The sequence below is a fragment of the Sylvia atricapilla genome, chromosome Z, assembly GCF_009819655.1.
Source record: "Sylvia atricapilla isolate bSylAtr1 chromosome Z, bSylAtr1.pri, whole genome shotgun sequence".
NCBI lineage: Eukaryota > Metazoa > Chordata > Aves > Passeriformes > Sylviidae > Sylvia > Sylvia atricapilla.
The window spans coordinates 51663962-51685118 of NC_089174.1; the positions used below are offsets into that span (position 1 = coordinate 51663962).

The following is a 21157-nucleotide window of genomic DNA, read 5'->3' on the forward strand; positions in this document are numbered from 1 at the left end:
CTTCCCTTCCTGATGGTAAGGGTGATGAAGAGGTCATGGGCAAGTAGGTATAAAAGGTAGATATGCTTTGAGATGTAAAGTCACAGGTAGAGGTGGTAAAGTTTGTGTTGGGGGGGAAGAAATTGGAGTAGGCTTATATAACTAGTTTTCAGTGGTTAATATGATTTCTGTGTGTGATATGTTTTCAGTATCCCTGGTTGATTCTATTTTACTTATGCTCTCTTGATGCCATGTACTTTCCAAGTAGATTGCACAGTTTGTGGTAAATTGCTTAAATTGTCCAAATGTAAATCAGAAAAAGGTGAGTAAGAGAGTAATTGCAACAACAGAGGGATAAATTTTCTTTCTCAGCCAATACTAATTCTGGGAAATTTAGTCTGAGTACGCAGGAACTATCCAAAAGATATATTCTGTCCTCAGCAGAAGATCAGAATAGTATGGATGACATTGCAGATAATGCCCAAGTCCACAAACAATGATGATGAAAAGTAAATCAGTAAATAATTGTTCCAATTTATGTTCTATTTTCTTTTAAATGCTTGATGTTCCAAGTTAAAAATCTTCCTAAGGTTCCTAAGACAACATATAGAGAAGGATGGGAAGAGGGCTGCTATTTCAGGCATGGAATCTGCCTGGAGCACAGCACTACAGCTTTTTTGGGCTTCTGCATAACTCTGCATAGTTACTTTCAGAGACCACATGTGTTCAAATAGCATTCCAAGGTTCCATAGTTTATCTCACTGGTCAGCTCAGCTCCTCTGCTCTTTTGCCTCCTGAGGCAATAGGTCTTGATATCACATGTTGCCAAGCCTTTCTTTTCCGGTTTACCTGTCTCTTCCAACCTGTAACATTTAACCTCTGTCTCTGCAACAGCGTCAAAATCCACTTTTTTCCACGAAGTACAATAGGACGCTTTTGCAGTGATACAATGAATCCTTTCTTGTTCATCTGTTGCCTTGGGTCCCTCTAAAGTTCCTGAGAACTATTCAATTTTCTCTTCTGCCTCTTCAGCCAAATAAATGCTTGAACTAGCTTGTGAGTTTCACGGCACAATGAAGCAAAACAGATGAGGACTGAAAATTGAGTGCATGGTATATCTGTATCTTAAGTATCTTATGCATGAATGTAAAACATCTCTTATGAATTTAAAACTACTATGCCACATAAACTGGACCTTGTATTTGCCTATTTCTTTATTTTAGAGCTGGATTTGAAGAGCAGATTGTTCTAAGAACAGGGACATGATTTCAGAAGCATTGTTTGGCCATTACCTGCTGGGAATCCTGGTCTTGCCACTCATTATTTGGTCTTAACAAATAAGCCATTTATTATCTTTGTGAAGTTGTGTCAGAACTAGTCAACTAAACCATGGCCTACCAAGCAAGCATGGGCTGTGTGGTATCGTGAAACATTGCAAACATGATCTGTTTTGCAGGATATACCTATACCATGGCAGTGCTAGATGATACACTGTGCTTCATGCCAGTGCCTGAGATTTGTGTGGCAAAACTTCTTTGACAGGAAAAAAAAAAAAACAAACCCAAAAAACCAAAACCACAAAAAGCAAAAAAAACCCAACCCAACAGGGACTACATGCCCAAAGTCTATGCTCTCTACTTAGCAGCCCAAGGTAGTGACTACCACTAAACATACACACAAGAGTACGTAAAAGAGTGGGTAGGATCAGGATAACTGACCAACAAACTGACCAGTGTCAATCTGCAGCCACAAAAGCAAATAAAGCGAGCACATTGATCTGAGTGGGAACTCCCTGTTGGACACACTCAGACCTGGATGAGGCTGTTCCAGTTCACCTCAGAAGCTTGTCCTGAGCATGGCTCTGAAAGCCAAATGTCCCAGCTCCTATAAACAGAGAGCTGGGTTAAAAAAAAAAAAGAGTTTCTCTCTTTTGGATAGCTGAGCAACCCTTCGTCAACCCCTTAAGGGCTCTATGACATACTTTCGGTATAATAACTTGATGGATAGATAAAATACTGTAGAACAGAAGAACGAACAAGAGTACTACTTTTGTTAAATTAATTCTGTTTTACTAAAACATCTGTTTCTTTACTAAGATGATGATGAGACCTAAAACTGCTAACTACAATTAGCAGTTTTGCAATTGTGTGGTGGAAATATAAATAGTAATAAAAATGTATTAAATTATAAATTAAAGTATTTTAAGTTCTCTTATACTTTTAAGCTTAGACTTGTATTCAAAATTGCTTAACTTGTATTAAAACTGCTGTTTCCTCAAAGTGTGGGGAACATTTTATGAAACTTTTTATCATCTAGAGAAAAAGACTGTTGGCTGTCTGTCTAATCTTGATGGGTTAATAATCAAAAGCTGTTAAAGAAAATCCCTTTGAGGGCATTCCACATCTTAGGCAGAGGAGTACTTTAGAGTTTCCATTCACAGTATGTGATTTATTCTGAGGAGAGATCAGATGGACTATTTGTGCTTTGCTGGATCACATAATTAGATGATGTTTTGGTCAATAAGGAAATGCTGTCAGTTAAATCTACTGTTAGATTTGTAGTCTGTTTATCACAACTGTGGTATAACACAATTTACATATGCAGGTAGACATAAATAAGTGCAGGGAAATAAATAATAACTGTAAAATATCCCTTAGATTCAAATGGAACCTGAGTTTGACTTCTACGGAAGACATCTTGACTTCCGTCAAGAAAGACACTAATTCTTCACAGAGCACTGAAAAGCTGTCTCCTCTGCTCTTTTGATTTGATCGCATCTTTCGCATTTTCAGTTTAAGATGGCATTTTAACAATCCACATTTCTAAATCACTGGTGGTGAGATTCTGTGAGCACACACCTGCAGGGTGTAACTCCAAAACTATTCTCATCAGTGAGAATTTATCTGTTAAAACTTTGTGTCATCATGTGGCTTCTGGGTCTCCCAGGAAAGTGAAGAGTATTTTTATTACTTTGGAAAACGGACGTTAGGTTTAACACCTTACAGCGACCGCACAGTGTCAGGACTCACATTTCAGCGCTGCAGGGGGGTGAGACGTGCTTTTTACCCTGCCTTGCTGTCTGTGGTTACCTGTGCCGTTCGCGACATCCTGGCCCGGAGGGGAACGCGGTGTCCCCGCACTCCGCGGGGCGGCGGGGCCGCTGCCGGCCGGGTACGGCCCTGCCCTCCCGGCGGTGCCCCGGGCCGGGACATGCCCCGGCCAGCAGCCGCCACCCGCGTTCCGGCCCCGGCCGTGCCCGGCCCCGCGAGGCGCCGGGGCGGAGCAGGACCCGGCCCGCCCCGCGTAGCCGCAGGTGGGGCAGCGCCGCCGATCCCGTCCCGTTGTGCCTGCGGCCGGAGTCTCCGCGCCCCCGGCGCTGGCCGATGGATACCGAGGCGGCGGGGGACGAGCTGTCCCGCTTGCACGCCCTCTTTCTGGCGTGCGACGCCAGCGGCTCGGGCCGCATCGAGCGGGAGGACTTCGCTGCTCTCTGCGCCGAGCTGCGGGTGCGGCCGGCCGAGGCCGAGGCCATCTTCCAGCGCCTCGACAGCGACCGCGACGGGGCCATCACCTTCCCGGAGTTCGCCCGTGCCTTCCGCGGCGCCACGCGGCCGCAGCGCGGTGGCAGCGACCCGGGGAGCGAGGACATGGAGGAGGAGGCGTCAGCGGCTTGGGTCGCCTCGGGGCTGGAACAACCCTGGAAGGACTTCGAGGTGCGGCTCGGGGAGGAGGCGAGGTACATCCCCAGGTAAGGTCTGGACCCGCCGGCTCTGTCCCGCTTGGAGCCCGGCGGTGGGAGCGAGCCCGCGGCCCCGGCGTTGTTGGGCCGAGCCGTGGCCCCCCGGCCCCGCCGCTGCCGAACCGGCCCTGCCGTGCCCCGCGGCGGGAGCGGCCCTCCTGGCGGAGCCGCCGCCGGCGCTGATGCAATCCCAGCCGGACGACGCCTGACCCTGGCCCCCGCGCCTGCAGGTGTAGAGAGCCCCTCCGCACACACTGCTTCCCAGTGCTGTTCTCCCAACGGGAGCCACTCCTGGCTTCTTCCTCTGCTCTGCTCTGCACTGCTCTGCCGGCAACCCACGCGGGAAAGTCAGGCTGCTAGAATGCACGAGTTGTAAACTTCTGCCGCCTCCGCAGGAGCTTTCTCCCCGTGCTGTTTATTCCCGGACTAGTCCCCAGAATTTTTCTTCCAGCCCTGTCAGCCTATTCCTGGTAAAGGCTGACCAGCAACATCGTTCCCACCACGTTAACGGTGTTAGTAAATACGGCCCTCGGTCTGATGGCCTCACTGGAGCTTGTGAGAGTCTTTGTCCCCGGTCTCAGTGAAATGAAGGCAAGTAATGGCAAATCGGTTTGAGATTAAACGCGTTTACCACGAGTCTGTCAGTAAGGGGCTGGTTCTAGTTCACAGAAGAACACTTTAGTGACTCTCAGAAATCCGCCTGAAAGCTGAGGTGCTTGAAGTTAATATGAAAATTAACTTGGCTGTAGAAAATACAGAGTGATTCTGCTTCATTTTAAAATTGCAATTTATGATGGAAACAGGTAATCTGAGTTTCAGGACTTGGTAGCTAGTCAAGGGAGTTTAAAAAAGTATGTATGTATGTCAATATATCTCTGTGTTGTCTCTATATAGTGCTCCTTAAATTCCTACCTATACCAATAATTTGGTTCCAGCTACGTTAAAAATGTGTTTGGATTATGAAGTGAAAAGTTTCTTCAGAGAAATTTTCAGTTACTACTCATGTGCAAATCTGGAATCAATTTTCTTTTCTTTTTGGACTACTACTCTTTAGTCTTACTGGACTGCCCCATTTCAGACAGATGAGTAAATTCTTATGGGTCTATCTTAATTTGTTCATGGTGCTTTCCTTGTTAGACACTTGCTTTCACTTGAAAGAGAACAGGAACAAAAGACTGTTTGAAAGCTTGTGGACACAGTTAATAACCTGAGGTCAGAAACTCAATAGGAGCTGAAAAAAATCTGACTCATGCACAGTGGTAACCTGTGAAAGCATCTGTCTCCTCTTGGTAATAGTTCTGTTTCAGTATCTTGGTTACTGTTTGCAGCAGCAGTATAGTCTAACTGAATATCTAGAAAGGTAACAGTAAGGAAGAGGAACAGCTTTAATTGGCTCCACCGTGCAGACATATCTGGTAGTTTTGCAAAACTCATCATGATGTAATGTAATTTGTGTTATGTTTCTTTTACATAAAAACTGAAAACAACTAAGATTTGATTGTTACATACTGTCAGATAGGCAGTAATTTGATGTAAATGTTTCCTATTCAGGTTTAGATTTGAACATCCTTCATAGTTGGCTGTATTTATTAAGTGTGAGTCAGTGTCAACTGAAAAACAGCGTGCCCTTTGTTTTTTCTCTCTCCTGTGCTGAAGTGCTAGAAGCAGGTCTGTTTTACAGCTCGACTTCTTTGCCATTTGTAGCCCACATCTTGTTCTGTAGAAACATATGTGTAAGTTTTTTCTTCATGTGAATAGTCCTACTAAAATCATTAGGATCGCTTACATGAGTAATGAGGAGCCTTAAGCAGAAAAATATAACAAAATCAAGTGAAGTACAAGCTAGACTTCAAAAAATATATTTATCTTTTTGTTTAAGTTACTTGATTTGTTTCAGTTGTTTGTCATTTCAACTTTTTATTCAGGAAAAGGCAGTCATTTGAAAACTAGAACTGACTTGCAACACACCTCCATCTTCAGTGCTATAAAAAAGTTGGCATCCTTATGTTGTGTTTTACTGCTCTTCATATATTTGTTATGACATTTACATCTGTGAGAAAAGTAATTACAGAGGAAAAACCCCAAATCCAGATGAGTGCAGTTGGTAATCCATGTTTTTTAATCTCACTTATGTGGTTTTTATCTTGGTCATTTTGGGGTTCATTTCCTCAAAATGCTCTGCCTTGTGGCCACCCACTAGCAATACACAAGACACACGTGCTTTGATGCTATTGGAGTTTATACAGAGAGAAACAAGGCATAGCAAATGGAAGTAGTGAGAAAAGGGTTGAAGTCAGGAGAAAATGCTGCAGTAAACACCTGTTGTCTCTGTCACTCCTCAGCTTGAGTGAATACCCATGGAAATCACAGGGAAGATTTTCATGATACACATGGTTCTGTCTCCATTTCAGAAAGTGAAAGTTCAGTTTCTATGACTGAACTTTTTGAAAGTATAAATAAGCCTTCATAACAAGGGGTGAAACCCAGTAATAGATCTATATCCTGGTCCAGTCCTTGGTGTAGTAGCAGGCATTTCATGCAAAATTATTTACTGCCAGATACTAAAATAAGAATATATTACAATAAGCATATTTCGAATTTAATTACTTGTTTGAAAATGGTGATTTTATTATGGGATGGATCATATGTCTGTGTTTGGGTGTATCAGTTGCACAGTCCTTTTAGATTATACTTCAAAAGATTCAAGTCTATGCTGAAGCTGAGGTTTTATTGTTTGCAGTTGAACAGGTAGAGTCACATTAAAGAGTCTCTTTACAGCCTTGCTCCTTTCCTCCTCACCTGAACAGATTTTTTTGATTAAATTAAGTTAGATTTCTTGGTAAGGTAGTTACTGTGAGTCAAAGTGTTGTTTGCCTTAGCCTTTACTTGTGCTTGGGGAACTGTTTACCTCTAGGAAAAAGAAAAGGTCGGAAGTCTTTGCAGGCTGATAACGTGAAGTCAGACTTTAGTGGAATTGTACAGAGGGTTGTAATTTTGTTTGTTTGTTTGTTGTTTTGGTTTGTTTGTTTTTAATTTCATTTAAAATGCAACTGCCCTTCTGGATTGTTAGGTTTAATCAGGAATAATGAGTAATTAACCACAGAATCATGCAATGCCTTTATATATATATATACAGTGAATTGCCAGCTGGAGATCTGTTTTATTGAGAAATCAGCAATGTTTGTTAGTTTAGTCTCTAGAAAATATTTGCAATGGTACAGGACTGGACAAAAAAACCCCTTACCTTTTTGGTGCTCCAGGCAGTGAGTGCTTCAGTGCACTGCCACACTGGAAGTTATTAGCCCTAGATGGTGTTACTGGATATTGCATTCTTTCTTGTGGCCAATCTCAGGGGCAGGGCTGAAAGGTTCCCTCCACACTCCTAGTAGACGGATGTATTCCTTTAAATGTGTGGGAATGTCTCCCTAATGGTAATACCATTCCATTCCTCAGCCTGAGCAAGGAATAATCTAACATCTTCTGAGTGTACAAGAGAAATCCTGTTCTTATGACATTTCTCTCTCTGTAAATTACAGTCAAAAAGCTTTCTGGAAAACAGATTTTTAAATTTCAGTGTGAAGGACTTCAGTCAGAAAGAGCAAAGGCTTGGGACTGTCAAAAAGACTAAGCCCTACCAGGCAACTTTTGCACAATATTTGGCAAATTGGATAATCTTGTTGGAAAATGAGCTAAATTAATTAGAGCATGAATGGGTGGATTAATCAGAAGCAGAAAGTTTGTATCCCTATTTCAAGTTAAATCTGCTGCCTCTGAGAGGCCTCATGCTCCATTGCTTTGCTTTTTAGTCTTTGAGTGTTTTATTTGTGTGCCTTGTACTTCCAGCCAAACTGACTAGACTCAGATTTCAGTGCTGCCTGATTGTGAGATGTTGTGCGTCATACAGTTCCAAAGTGTCTTAATGTAATTATGATAACAGTATGCCCCCAGTCATGTCATCTGAACCTGCATAGAAAATATCTGGGGGATATGATCAGATGAGAAAAGCGTGCTGTTCTTAATGACTACTTAAACTGTGAACACAGGCAATGCTCGTGGGATATAGTACTGTGCTAAAGCAAAGAAGGGAAGCTGTGCTGCATAAAAAACCTGTCCAAAACCTGTCATGCTCTTGCTGTCATGATCTAGGATGGATTTTTGCCAAAGTCAATATAGAACACAATATTAACTTTTGTCGGCAATTTGTGTTTACTTCCATGAGATGATGAGCCGTGATGTCAGAACTGGAGGGGTTTCCTTGGAAGTTGAAGCATGTTCCCTGGAGAGGGGATGAAGGCAAATCCTGAGGAAAGACGAGTGCTGTGTCCTTTTCTTTTTGCCACAGTGCTGGAGAGAGGATCTCTTCTGTGAGAATGTTGTCTTGTCTTTTAATATATATCATGGACAGGAGTTTGAGAGATGAGCTCTGCCAGAAATGTGATGGATGCTTTTGTGAGAGCTAAAAGACTTTCTGAGCTACCTTAAGTTTTACTGCTCCTCTGATTTTTGCTTTAATTAAAATGACATATGTACCAACTAACTTAAGAACTGTAACATTTGTTTTCCTGGATTATTTTCCTGATAACATCATGTGATCATTTGCCATAACGTCTTTGAGGTGTTCTCTTTTTCCACAGGCTTCATAGTTCCCTGCCTGTCCCACAGTCTTTTCCACTGCTGCTCCACTGGCTCTAAATCATGCCTGTAAGCAAACAGTATTCATGCTTTGGGAGCATTAAAAATATTTCCTCTGGAAATCACGTCTTGGCTGTCTCATCTGGGGCTTACCAATTTGATCATCTTCTTTTAATGCAGCCTGTTTCTGAAGGGGCAGATACAGAAAAAGAAAAGATAGTATTTAAAAAATCCCTGTAGTGCTTGAAGTTGACAAGTAGTTTGAATTTGCACTGTGTTAAAATTCTGTGTAATCTGTTCTTCCTTAAATCACTTAATCTAGAGAAAGTGTTAGGCATTCAGCTGAGACAAAGATACTTTCAAATCTGTATCATATTTTGTTGTTCTTTTCTGGTCACTGTTACGGTGGCATATCCAACGTGTCTGCCTTTCAGGAAAAGGTACTTCTCCATCTCTTGGAGGCATACATAGGGTGCTGGTTTCCAGTATAAGGGCAAGTATTAGATGCTTTAGTGCCTGAGCTTTGTTTTGTTCTGATCACCCAGCTCAGACCTTCCCAGCTCAGACTACCTTGTGCTTCATCTCTTCATGTCTATACTAGAGCAGAACTTCTACATGCAATCAGAGCAATTTTACAAGGTGACCTACAGTAGAACAAGATCAATAGAATAGTGTTTTAAAACCAAATACTGCCCTTAGTGTCAGACCGAGGGGCCTGTGTAGCATACATATTCTTTCTGGTGACTACATAGGGAGCACATGTAATAAGATACTGAGGAACTCTGGAGTTACTACTGGTTGAAAAATTCCGTCATCTTCCTCTGGACTGCATTCAGAGTGTGGATTATTAGGCAGATGGTCACTGTACAATCAGCAAACCAGAAATAATACTATGAATTGATTAGGATTAAAGGAAATTATGACACAATATAATCTAAATATCTGATATCCCCAAAATCAGTGTTGTGGGTTTTTTTTGTGTGGGTTTTCCTGCCTGCTCCCTTCTGTTCTTCTATTCAACAGTATTTTAAATTTATCATATTAGAAATTACATTATAATCAGAGCAGTTTTATTTTCTGTATGCAGTTCTTGCAGGAACTCTCTGAAACCATGTGAATACTGTAACTTTGCTTAAGTTAACTCATGTGAAGCTGTGCAAATATTGACTAATTACTCTTACTAAGTACTAATTTTACAGATGGTTTATACTATAAAACCTTTGAAATGAGGTAAGGTAAAGCGAAAGCAGTCCTTGGCCACAATGCTATACTTTTTGTGGGTACTAATGTTTGGTGTCTGCACTTTGCAGAAGCAACAGAAATAAATGCCTGCATGATGAATAGTGTAACCATAGTGCCGGATGAACAAAGTAATAGACTTTATATTAAAAAAATGCTCTTTCTGTGCATTTGTGAGTAGTATTTGTGAATATAGTATTTGTGAGTACCTTTGACTTCCACACTAACATAACTGTGTTGGTGTGGAACTTAAAGGTGTGCAGCTAAATACACTGAAAAATAAATTTAGGATTTCAAGGAAATCTAGTTTTAAAGGGCAAGTCCAAGCATTTAAGATGAATTTTTCTGAAAATTTGTCCAGCAAAAGGAGAGACATTCAGAGCTTTAGAGTTCAAGCCAGCTTGGTGAAAAATCCATTTGTAAAGTCTTCTTTGACAATTAATTTTGAGTAACTAATGAATTTGCAGAAAGAAATAGCATGTATCCAAGAAGAAGTGAGGACAAACATTCATTGCAGCTGATCTGCCTTCTGCAGCAGTGTCATTGATATTCACCAAAGAATGTAAAAACAGGGAAATAATTAAAAATATGAAAATAGCAATTTGGAACAAGTAATCTTCAAATACTTACTGCATGTTGATACAGAGTGCACATAATTGCTGCTACCTTCATCATGGATTCACGGATACTTGGAGTGATTAAATCGCTGACAGTCTTTCTAATTCATGAAAATGTATTACATCTTCCTGAAAGTGTAACTGATGAAGTAATCCTGCTAATTTTGTTGCATGGCTTTGGCTTCTCATCTTTTTTTGTTGGTGGTGTTTTTTGTGATTTTTTAAAATTGTTGATGTAGTAGTTGTGAGTCTGCTTTTTAATTAACGATTAAATTATACATCCTGTATTGTTGCTGTAGAAGCACTCATTTAAGCATTACTAAGAGTTTCAAAGACCAGTTGTGATCTTTTCAGGCCCTTTCCAGAATCCTGCATGGTTGTGGTTGTATGGATATTGCTTGCCTTCTTAAGCCTAGGTACTGCTTCCTAAAACTATGTTGCTGGAATATTTTGAATCTGGCTGTGTGGTAGCTGGTCACTGGGCTAAGAAGGGATATGAAATATAGAGGGTTTTTTTTTTTTAATCTCAGAGGAAGAATAAAACCTCTCAGTAACTACTTTGAGTTTCTGACTACTACATCTTAAAGCAGGCTTTGCTGTGTGGCAGAAGGTCAGCATCACAGACATACTGATTTCTAGCTTCAGTGTGTGTTTCCAGGTCACAGAATATTCTGAGCTGGAAGGAACCAACAGGGATCATCAAGGCCAACTCTTAAGTAAATGGCCCATACAGGACCCACAGCCTGGTGTTTATAATGCTCTAACTCATCTCAGGTTTGCATATACTTTGAAAAAAATCACAAAATAATTATGGCTTGAAGGAACCTTCAAAGATCATCCAGTCCAATCTCCCTGCCAAGGCAGGGTCAGCTAAGAGCAGGTTACACAGGAATTTGTGTGTTTTGGTGTGTTTTGAATATCTTCAGAGAGGGAGACTCTACAGTATCTTTGGGAAGCCTCTTTCAGTGCTCTGTCAGCCTCAATGAAAATTGACTTTTCCTCATGTTGAGGTGAAACTTTCTGTTTTAGTTTAGGGTCATTGCTTTAGTTTAGGGCTCATTGCCCTGTCACTGGGCACCACTGAAAAGTCTTACACCATATTCTTGGCACTCAGCTTTAGGATATTTATATGTGTTAATGACATTCCTCCCAGTCTTCTCCAGACTAAACTGGCCCAGCTCCTGCAGTCTCTCCTCATAAGAGAGATGCTCCAGACCCCAAATCATCTTTGTGACCCTCTGCTGGATCCTCTCCAGTAGCTCCTTGTCTCCCTTGTCCTGAGGAGCCCAGAACTGGACACAGCACCCCAGATTAGGCCTCACCAGCGCCAAGAACAGGTGCAACTCCCTCAGCCTTCTGGCCATGCTCTTCCCAATTCACCTCAGGATACCCCTGGCTTTCCACAAGGGCAGTGCCAGCTCATGGACAGCCTGTGATCCACCAAGAGTCCCAGGTCCCTCTCCACAGAGCTGCCCTGTAGGAGCAACCCCTGACCTGTCCTGGCACTTGGGGTTGTTCCTCCCCAGGTGCAGGACCTGACACCTGCCCTTGTTGAACTCATTAAGTTTCTCTCTTCCCAGCTCTCCAGCCTATCCAGGTCCCACAGAATGGCAGCAGAACCTTCAGGTGGATCAGCCACTCCCTCAGTTCAGTGAGGTGGCTGATTTTCTGAGGGTACATTCTATCACTTCATCTGTGCCGTTGATAAACAAATTGAACAAGACTGGTTCCAGTGTTGATCCCAGAGAATGCCACTGGCTGTAGGACTCCAGGAGTATTCTTGAAATGACTTTAACTGCAGATTATTAACTGAATAAACATACATTTGAGGAGTTCTTAAATGTTGTATTATTTGTACAGTTTGTAGCATCTGATGATCAGATAAATCTGTTCATTATTGCAACTGTTTGTGAACCCCAACATTATACAGTTTAGAATACATTTTGAAAAAGAAATTATGTGCATACATTGGAAAATATTTAACTTACTAAATGCAGGGAAGCAATAGCCTTTGTAAAGGAAATCTTTTGCAAGACAGAAACATGTATGTACAGAGAAATTTCTCAGACATTAGTAAATCTTTGTCTCTTTGTGCTGTTTTTATGTTTCTCTGTCTCAAAATGGATGTCAACATTTCAGCTGGAAACAAGTATCACAGTGTCCTGAAGTAGTTAAATTGTTTGAAAGGGAATTTGAGCTGTAGTAGCAGTTTTGGTACTGTTTTAATAAAGTCAGTCAGATCTTCAGTGGAGAAATCATGTACAAGAAGCAGAGTGCTGCAACATTGATAAAGCTGTGGAATTGTTTCAAGTGCAAAAAAATGAAGAGGATGTACATTGATTGTTGATGTCATGTGTATGGCAAAGGTATTAAATAGCATTACCTCCACTGAAAATAGAAAAACCTCAATTGTCTAACAAGGAGGATTGTTTAATCAAGAGTTCAAGCTTTCATTAGCAGCAAAAAGAGGGCATGTATTTGTGATGTTAGATATGGTGTTAGACTTGAACTTGCAAAACATTATTTTTGTTTGCATTTCTGCTTCTGATAATGTGTATTTCCTCACTACTGGCATTTTTTTTCCATGTTTCTAGACTTGATCTTCTCTGTTCCTTTTTTTCCATTTGGTTTTTAAGTTGTTGAATATCTGTTTATATTCTAGCATATGTCAAGTCCTTAGAACAGCTAAATTCTGTTACTGGATATTTTATGATGTTTTGCCTAATACAGTCCAGGAATTGGAACCTAGCATGTAAAGCAAAGGTTTGCATGACATACCAGTAGCATGAACTGAAATCAGTGCTATTTATGTACAGGACTTCATAATAGTTGGTGTTCTATTTTCAATCCTTGTTTCATTTTCAGTCCTTATGCAACCTCCTGAAATCTTAGGTTTCTGCACAGATTATGATGAACATTACAGCAATCAAGAAACTTGATGTACATTGTGGGTTACTCCAGTGACATTCTCTTCACTGCACTATGCATAGAAGTAAAAAAATGTTTCATCAGGCAGTTTGGGGTTTTTTTGCAATAGTTATATTAAAGCAGAGAAGTGGAAATAGTAAACAAAATTTAGAAGAATTTAGATGTACTGTACTGAGTGTTCAAAGCCTCTGTCTAGCTTGCTAAATTTTAAAAATAGGCAAAGAGGGGAATATCTTGATTTGTAGTGAGTTTTTCAAACCTGTAATAGAACGTTGTTCCAGGTAAGTGAATTAAAATGTTCGTATCTTTCTTTTTCAGACAAGAGCAGGTCAGTGTTCTCTACCAGAACATACACATAGCAGAACCAAGATTAATCCAGCCATATGAGCATGTCATTAAGAACTTCATCCAAGAGATAAAACTTCAAAGCATAGAGATGGAAACTCTGGCCGTAGCAGTAAAAAGGTGTAGTGAATCATGTTTCTAACTCAGTTCTGCAGTTTCTTTTTTTTTCCCTCATGCTGCTTTTGATTAAACTACTGTCAGTTACTGCCAAAATATGCAATATAAAGTATTTCTGTAAACTGAGTTCTGAAGTTAGTTTGTATGCATACCCTTGTGCATAAGCACATATAGCAGCCTGCAAATGATAAGCTGTTCATACTTCTGATAAAATCTGGACCAAATTTTTGCAGACTCTGTTAAATGCTTTAAAACATTCTTCCTTGGCTGCAGCTTTGACTTTTATTATACATGTCCACTCTATTCTCATTTTAGAAATCTTTTTTTTTTTGCTTCATGAGGATCAAGGAGTGTATTTACGTGTTTTAACTACTTGGCACTGTCAGTCTCACGTCGTGACTGCCAAAACCAAACAGACTGGACAGAGATCTCGTATGTGTGGGTGATGCAAGTTGCTTTTGAAGTCTCTTCATAGGATATCAAGAGGAGCCTTTTATCTTTGTAACTTAGTTTTAAAAATGCAGATGTGATGTATTTCATGATAATCATCAGCTTGCAGCTATTATTTAAAATCTAATTTGCCAGTTATTTTGAATTACCTTCAAATTTCCATTCAGATATTTTGAATTATCTTCAAAATAAGTTGGGATTTAGGTTCCCAGCTGCACCAGTTTCAAGGTCCGGGCAATGTTAGACTCTTCCCATGTCCGTCTGTCTGTCTGTCTAATTTGTTTCAGTTGAGGTAGGCAGTTGTGTTTCACACAATGTTTCTTTCAAGCCTGAGGGCAATTCCTAAGATAATATTTTCTTGTAAATTTTAGAGCTCAGGACAAAGCAGCAGTTCAACTCAGTGAGTTAGAGGAAGAGATGGAACTACGGATACAGGCTGCAGAGCATAAAGTTAAAAAGGAAGTGAGTACTTTATATTTACAGAATTTAATAATTACTAAACTTTCAGTGATCTTAAGTGTGATTGATGGTGTGGTTTTGATCCTAATGGACTGACTTGAAGCTGCTGTAGGCAGGGCCTGGATAAAATAAGGTTATCTGTGAGATTAAAAATGAATTAAAGAGAAATATCTACTTAGGTGTAATAAGCCAAGAAAAAAAAGTCTTTCCTTTTTGTGGGAGCATAGTGGACAAGAAGAGTTTCTTTCTGAGACCAATATTGGAAACAGTCTGGAGAAAATAATATTTCAGCACTAAAGAATGCAGTCTAGTTCTCCTAGTAAAAAAAATTATGTAGAATTTAATGTTTGGATTGTTTGATCCTACTTTCTGTATCTGTATCTTTCCTCCATTCCCCTGCAACTACATTTTATAGACTAAAGAGAGGTAGCTGTGATAACAGTGTGTGAAGGCCTGGGTCTTTCAAACTTCATCGGAAATTCTGTTTTGATCTGCTCAATTTTAGCTGTTGTTTTAACCCAGCTGCTGTCTATATGAAGAGGTGTAAAAATCCTCTTCTTTTACCCAGGGAGAAATACATTAGAGCCACACGTGACTTCATAATTCAAAGGAGCAAGACCAGCTCCTTGCTTCATTTTGAGTTGTTATTATATTCATTTAAGATAAGCCAGACTTTATATTGGCATAACTGTTATTCCACATAACAGTTTGTGAAAGTGTTCTAATGTGAGCATAAGAAATGCATTAACTGAAACATATACTATGGGCATAATTATTGCTCGGTAGGACACACAGTATACTGAACATCTATATATATATATGCTGTGGGTTCTTTCACCAGAGTAGTCACAGAACCAGAAGCAACAAAGTGCTGTCTGCCAACTTGCTGATTTTAAGTAGTTCACAGTAATTGATACATGAAGGTAAATGGTATTCTGATAGATTTACTTCAAATAGCTTTTTTTTCCTGTACAAGAGAAAACAGTCCTACTGTACCCTAAAAGCCTATTGTGTTTCTAGAAACAAAATACAATGGCACAAAAATGTTAAAGCCATCACCTCTGCAAAAAAAAAAAGTGTGTTTTAATATGTTTAACTAGTGGTAATGCAGCTCTTAGTAGAGATAAATTTTCACTTGCAGAGAAGCTAAGTTGTTAATGTTTAGAAAACAAATACGTTTTCTCTGAAAAATTATTGTTCTCAAAAAATGATAAATTACTGAAAAAGCCCTGAATACTCTTTTTCACTGCTTTAAAAAGATAACTGGGATATGTGTGTTTGCTTACTCTGAGAACATCTACAGTTATGTACTAGAATTATGCAAAAGTCGATATTCTATGTATTATCTAAGTCTAGTCTGTATTCTCAATCACTGTTTGCATCTAGCCATAGGTATGAAAGATGATCTGTTAACTTGTTTCTCACAAGGCTTTTTTCATTTTCACTCTCTAATGTTCCTTGTAGCTCCTAGCTCCACATACCGCACCTACTAAAACGCCCTGAGAGTAAATGTTAAGTTATTTACTTTGTGGGAATGTACTAAGCCATTAATCTTAATGTCTGTAATCAAGGCTATTGTTTGTCAGAGTGATCTCATTCATGCCACCGGGACACCTGCTTCTGAGTGAGCCTATCCTGTATTTTGTTTCTTCAAGGGAAGCAAATAGTTACCAAACAATACTTAGGAGTCTATATAGTCGGCAACAGTAGGGGAATTCACCTTAAATTGATTACTTTGATTATTGTTTTAACACACAATGTCAGCGCTACCTACAGGAAATTCTAATTCTGAATACTAAGCAAAGTCCATACAGGCCTCTTCCATGTGAAAATTCAACCTGTCTCATTGGCTCCACTTGTTGTTGCTGCATTCTGATTTCTTGTGTTGTGAAACTGGAGTCCCTGGGGAGTGGCTGGAGTGAATGAAACACACCAGTCTATAGCACACAGCAAGCACTATTCTTCTTAATGTCGTTAGTTCAGCCTCTTCCCAAAATCTCTATAATTTGATTAAAATAAATTCTAATTTGGTTAAAATAAATCTCTCTAATTTGATTAAAATACATTTCTGAATGCTGTACTTGGTTTGATACTCAGACTGAGTACTGTATACAGATACTGGTATTAAGACTGAGCACCTGTGCTGGTTTCAAACACTGAGAAAACTAAACCCACTCCAGTTGTCACCTTTCACCCCCTCTGCTCCTTCCAGTAATAGAGGAAACTAGGAGAAATTGTAAACTAGATTTACAGTTTACTGGAAAGCTGCAATAATCACAACACTATCAATAATATGGGGTATACAAGGCAAAGAGAGAGTTTTACCCACAAAATGGCACTCACCACTGAAGGTCCCTGTGAGCAGTACTTCCTGCAGTCTCTAAACACAGGCAAAATGGTGACCATCCTGATGCCGCTCCCCATTCCATGGAGGAGAACAAAGGCAGCACTCCTGGAGGCTCCCGTGGATCAATCTCCTCCCCCTGGACCTCTGAAGGAAGGGGAAGACAAGGAAAACCCGAAACCTGGAAAGAGAGTTTGTCTGAATAAGGAGTTATGCTGCCAAGATGCTGATTCCAGTGGTGGTGACAGTACTAATGCAGCCTCTCTCTCTCTCTCTGGGGCCATGGTGGTGGCAGCAGTACAGATGTCTCTGCTCTCTCTCTCTGTGGTGATGGCAGCAGTCACGGGACAGCAGCTCCAGCTGCTGCAACAGAGGCTCTGTACCCTGGTGCTCAACAGATGTGCAGTCCTGATTCCAGCCTGCACACACCCAGACCTGGTAAAAGATGGCACTGCTATCTTTTCCATCCATGTCATTTTTCCTGCCGAGACCATCCTGGTGATGTGGTTGGTATTGACTAGACAGCCCTCAAACCACCCCCTTGTCTCTGTTCCTGGGACATTACGATTTGAAACTAAGAGATGCTGTCTGCTTGCCTTTTACTGACATAGGCCTGTAACATTTCCAGCACTTGCAAGCAAAAAAAAAAAAAAAAAATTAAAAGAAAAACAGAAGTAAAAAATAAGTGAGATTGAGAATGTTAAGCACAGGAATCATGAATCAAAAACACTGAAACACTTTGCTTTCATGCCACCATTTTATTTCTATGAGTGTTGTATAAGTGGGCTGCAGTTACAGAATCAGAACCTGTGGATCTTAAGGGAGGGACAGAATGGAAAGTCACATTTGTTTAAATGAAAAGTCACATTTGTTTAAATGAAAAGTATATGCTTTCCAAATCAATGAAATGATTTTTTTAATAAGCATTTGAAACTTGTCTCAACTTCTAATGAGATTGAAAATGTTGCAGGAGAAGCAAAAAGCTGAAGAAGCACTAAATGAGCTGAAGCGCCAGTATGACACTGAAGTTGGGGATCTTCAGGTGACAATAAAAAAACTTAAAAAGGTAAGTGAGTTGAAGTCTGGTGAGTTTTTTAAGTGTTCTAAGAGATTTTGTCCTCATGAAATGCTTCCCTCAAAATGGAAAACCATGATTGTGTTTTTCTAGTTTAATTTGTATTAGTAAATGGCAACTGCAGATAGTTTTTAGGTTGTGTTGTCATTCTGTGCATTTGTATTTATGCTGTGTAATATGTTGAAATACTTAGGAAAGGGAGAAGCAGCTATTACCTAAATTCTGTGGCTTAACAATTTTCTAGATCCATCAAGTTATTAAATTGCAGTTACCTGGTCTTGTATTTGGTCCATTAAAAAAAGTCCAGTATGTTGCCGCTAAGTATTTGTTATTTGTACATAAAGATGGAATTAGCAACCCAGATATAGTAATTTATGGTACTGTAGTGCCTTTTAGAAGCCAACTGCAATCAGATCTTGTAATTTGATACCTAGTAGTAAAGTAAACTGAAATTTCAGGAATGATGTTTTGGAATATTTTGTAATTTGGGTTTAATTTTGACCTTGGTTTTTGCTGTAAGTTTTACCAGAATTATAGCAAGCAAAGTGGATATATTTTTTTGATTTTTATATTTAATTGCACTTTAAAGAACATTTGTAGAAATGTAAATTCCTCACAAGAAGCATGAGATCTTCTTGTCCAAATACTACATAGCTGAGGTAGTAATAGTTTTTTATATTTGTTTAAGTTAATGTTTCTATCTGTTTGTATCTTAGTAGTTTGTCTTCTGTGTCACTAGTTATGAGTATTTTTTACCCAAAGAGTGCAAAACGTATATAAATTTTGTAGAAAGCGAGTAATTTTTGAAATAATGCTGTCTGCTTCATTCGGAAAAACTCTTAAACTTTAAAAACTTTAGTAACTGTAAAACTTTTCAAGGATTATTTATTGTGATTTCCATAAAACTGTTTTCTTTTTTAAATCAGAACAATCAAATACATTAATTGTGTATTTTTTTAAAATACTTCAAGCTGGAGGAGCAATCCAAATACGTCAGTCACAGGGAAGACGTAGTTGAACTGAAAAAAAGAATGCATGATATGTTGCTAGTAAGTAAGAGATTATTATCATTAATGTATTAATTTAGTCTCAGTTTTAGTGTCTGCAGTACAGATTGTTATAGTAGTGGGGATTTGGATTTTGGGGTTTGTTTGTTTGTGGTTTTTTTTGTTTTTACTTTTAGTACTGGTGAGCTAGAAAGTAAACTTTTAAGTTATGGGTATGTGGATCTTTTAAGCTGAAAAAGTACCTGTTTAAATGTATAAACATTCTATGTAGGACATTCAGAAGTGGCTTGAGATGTTGTGGTCCCATTTTTTTGTAACAGAATGGAAAAATAAAAGTGAAGAGATTCTTGCATGTTAATTTACTGACTTCTTTGTTGATACAGTGCTCTTTCATATTGTTTCCCTCTCTATGCCAAATTTTATTATGTTTTGGTTTTATTTAATTTGGATGATTTTTATTCTATTATTATAATATCAACATTTTTTGGAGGTGACTAGAACAGCTAACATCTAACGTCTTCCTTTTTTGAAGGAAAATCAGAGACTTAAGAAAGATCTTCTAGAAGCACAGACAAATATAGCTTTTCTACAGAGTGAATTAGATACCTTGAAAAGCGAGTATGCAGATCAGTCTTTGAACACTGAGAGGTAAGTTACTTCTACATGATAGTATTTTCACCAGGGAAAAATAAAATCTATTTTCTGATGTAATTATTATGTATGCAGTTGGCAACTGTTATTTTCTAAGTTTGCCTTGAAGGGTAGGTACATGTTTGACAGCATGTCATCAGTGCTGTTCACTTTTCTTATTTGAGTTCTGAAAGAGCACATTCTGGCTCTGATCCAAACTCAGACAAAGTTGAAAGAATATCCATTGATTTTAGTGGGACATTATTAGGAATAAAACAGGTACAGCATCAGGCATTTTTTTTCTTTGTGGCTTGCACTCACATGAGTGTCTGTATGAATATTAGGGAGAGCAGTTTTGGAAGCCTTCCATGTCTAGCTTAACCATTTGTTTTTGTAAGGTGAATGAAAGCTACTTCTAGTTACTCTTTTAAAGGAGCATAAAAAGCAGTTTCATTGTGTGGTTATCTTCAGATGATATAAATTACATTTCAAGGGAAAAGGAAGCAGTCCTTGCAGTTATTTTGTACATCTTTCATTTTTCATTCACAGTCTTTGTTGAGTTATAATGGCAGAGATTAATGAGTCTACAAGTGATCTTACTTTACGTTGAACTGCTCTCTGCATATTTCAGCATAAATGTAAAGTCTGTCAAAGGCAATATGGTGAAAATATAAGAATATCTTGTTAAGTGTAAGTTCATTTAAGTTTGGTGTTTGTTTTTGTTTTTTTTTTCCCAGGGATCTAGAAATTATCCGAGAGTATACAGAAGACAGAGATAATCTGGAAAGACAAATTGAAATACTTCAGTAAGGTTTTAGTAATTCAGCTTTTTATTATCAAACTTTGTCTCAACACATTTGACATAAATGATTTTTATGCAAAAGATTGGGTTGAAATTTGGGAAGAAGTGCCAAGTGAAAATACTGAAATGTCTTAAATTATTAGAAAAGATGTTCTCAACTGTCAGAAGTGTTACGGTGATAATAACTCTACTGTGGTACTGTAAACCAACACTTCAGTTGGTTTCTTTCCATTTCTTTTCTTAGCCCCACTAACTTTCATTTCTTTATAATAAGCTGAATGCAATTTGAGTCTATACATGCTATCAGAAAAATTATTGCCTGGCTCTTTTTTCTACTGGCTTTGCTTCTCTGGTAACTCCTGTCTTATTGTTGTCTGGAAAGTACTAAGAATGTGCAGTATTATACAAAAGGTGTGCAAGAAGGATCACAATGAATACATTTTTTAATATCTTTATTGAATTTCCTTATCCTAAAAAAATTCTTTCTTTCAAGCAGATGAATTGTATTTGTGTTCAAAGTCCCCTCAGCAATATTTAAAGGGTAGTAATTTTGCACAGAAATGGCTGGTCTAGTTGTTTTGCTGTGTGGTGTTTTTTATTTTTTGTGACCATTCCTACAGAGCATTTTTTTCCACTCAGCTGACCAGAGACCATGCTGTACAAGTGAAAAGGGGCTTCCTGGGCTGCCACTGAAGCCTAAAATTCAGTGGTTTTTTTCAGATAATTTGAGTATCTGTCAATATGTTTCTAGTTTCATGTTACTCTTCAGTGTTTAGCTAAAGAAAAAAGGGGTT

The 21157-nt window shown here is 39.1% G+C and overlaps 1 protein-coding gene across 1 annotated transcript in view; it reads left to right on the plus strand.

Moving 5' to 3' along the window:
• The first annotated feature begins 3362 nt into the window (after nt 1–3362).
• The window catches only part of RASEF (RAS and EF-hand domain containing), a 29785-nt gene continuing 11990 nt past the window's right edge, over nt 3363–21157 (plus strand). Inside the window, exons 1-7 of the mRNA XM_066338434.1 lie at nt 3363–3727; nt 13453–13599; nt 14418–14508; nt 17820–17915; nt 18896–18973; nt 19464–19579; nt 20299–20367. Coding sequence (XP_066194531.1) covers nt 3363–3727; nt 13453–13599; nt 14418–14508; nt 17820–17915; nt 18896–18973; nt 19464–19579; nt 20299–20367 — 962 coding nt within the window. The remainder of the gene's footprint in view (nt 3728–13452; nt 13600–14417; nt 14509–17819; nt 17916–18895; nt 18974–19463; nt 19580–20298; nt 20368–21157) is intronic.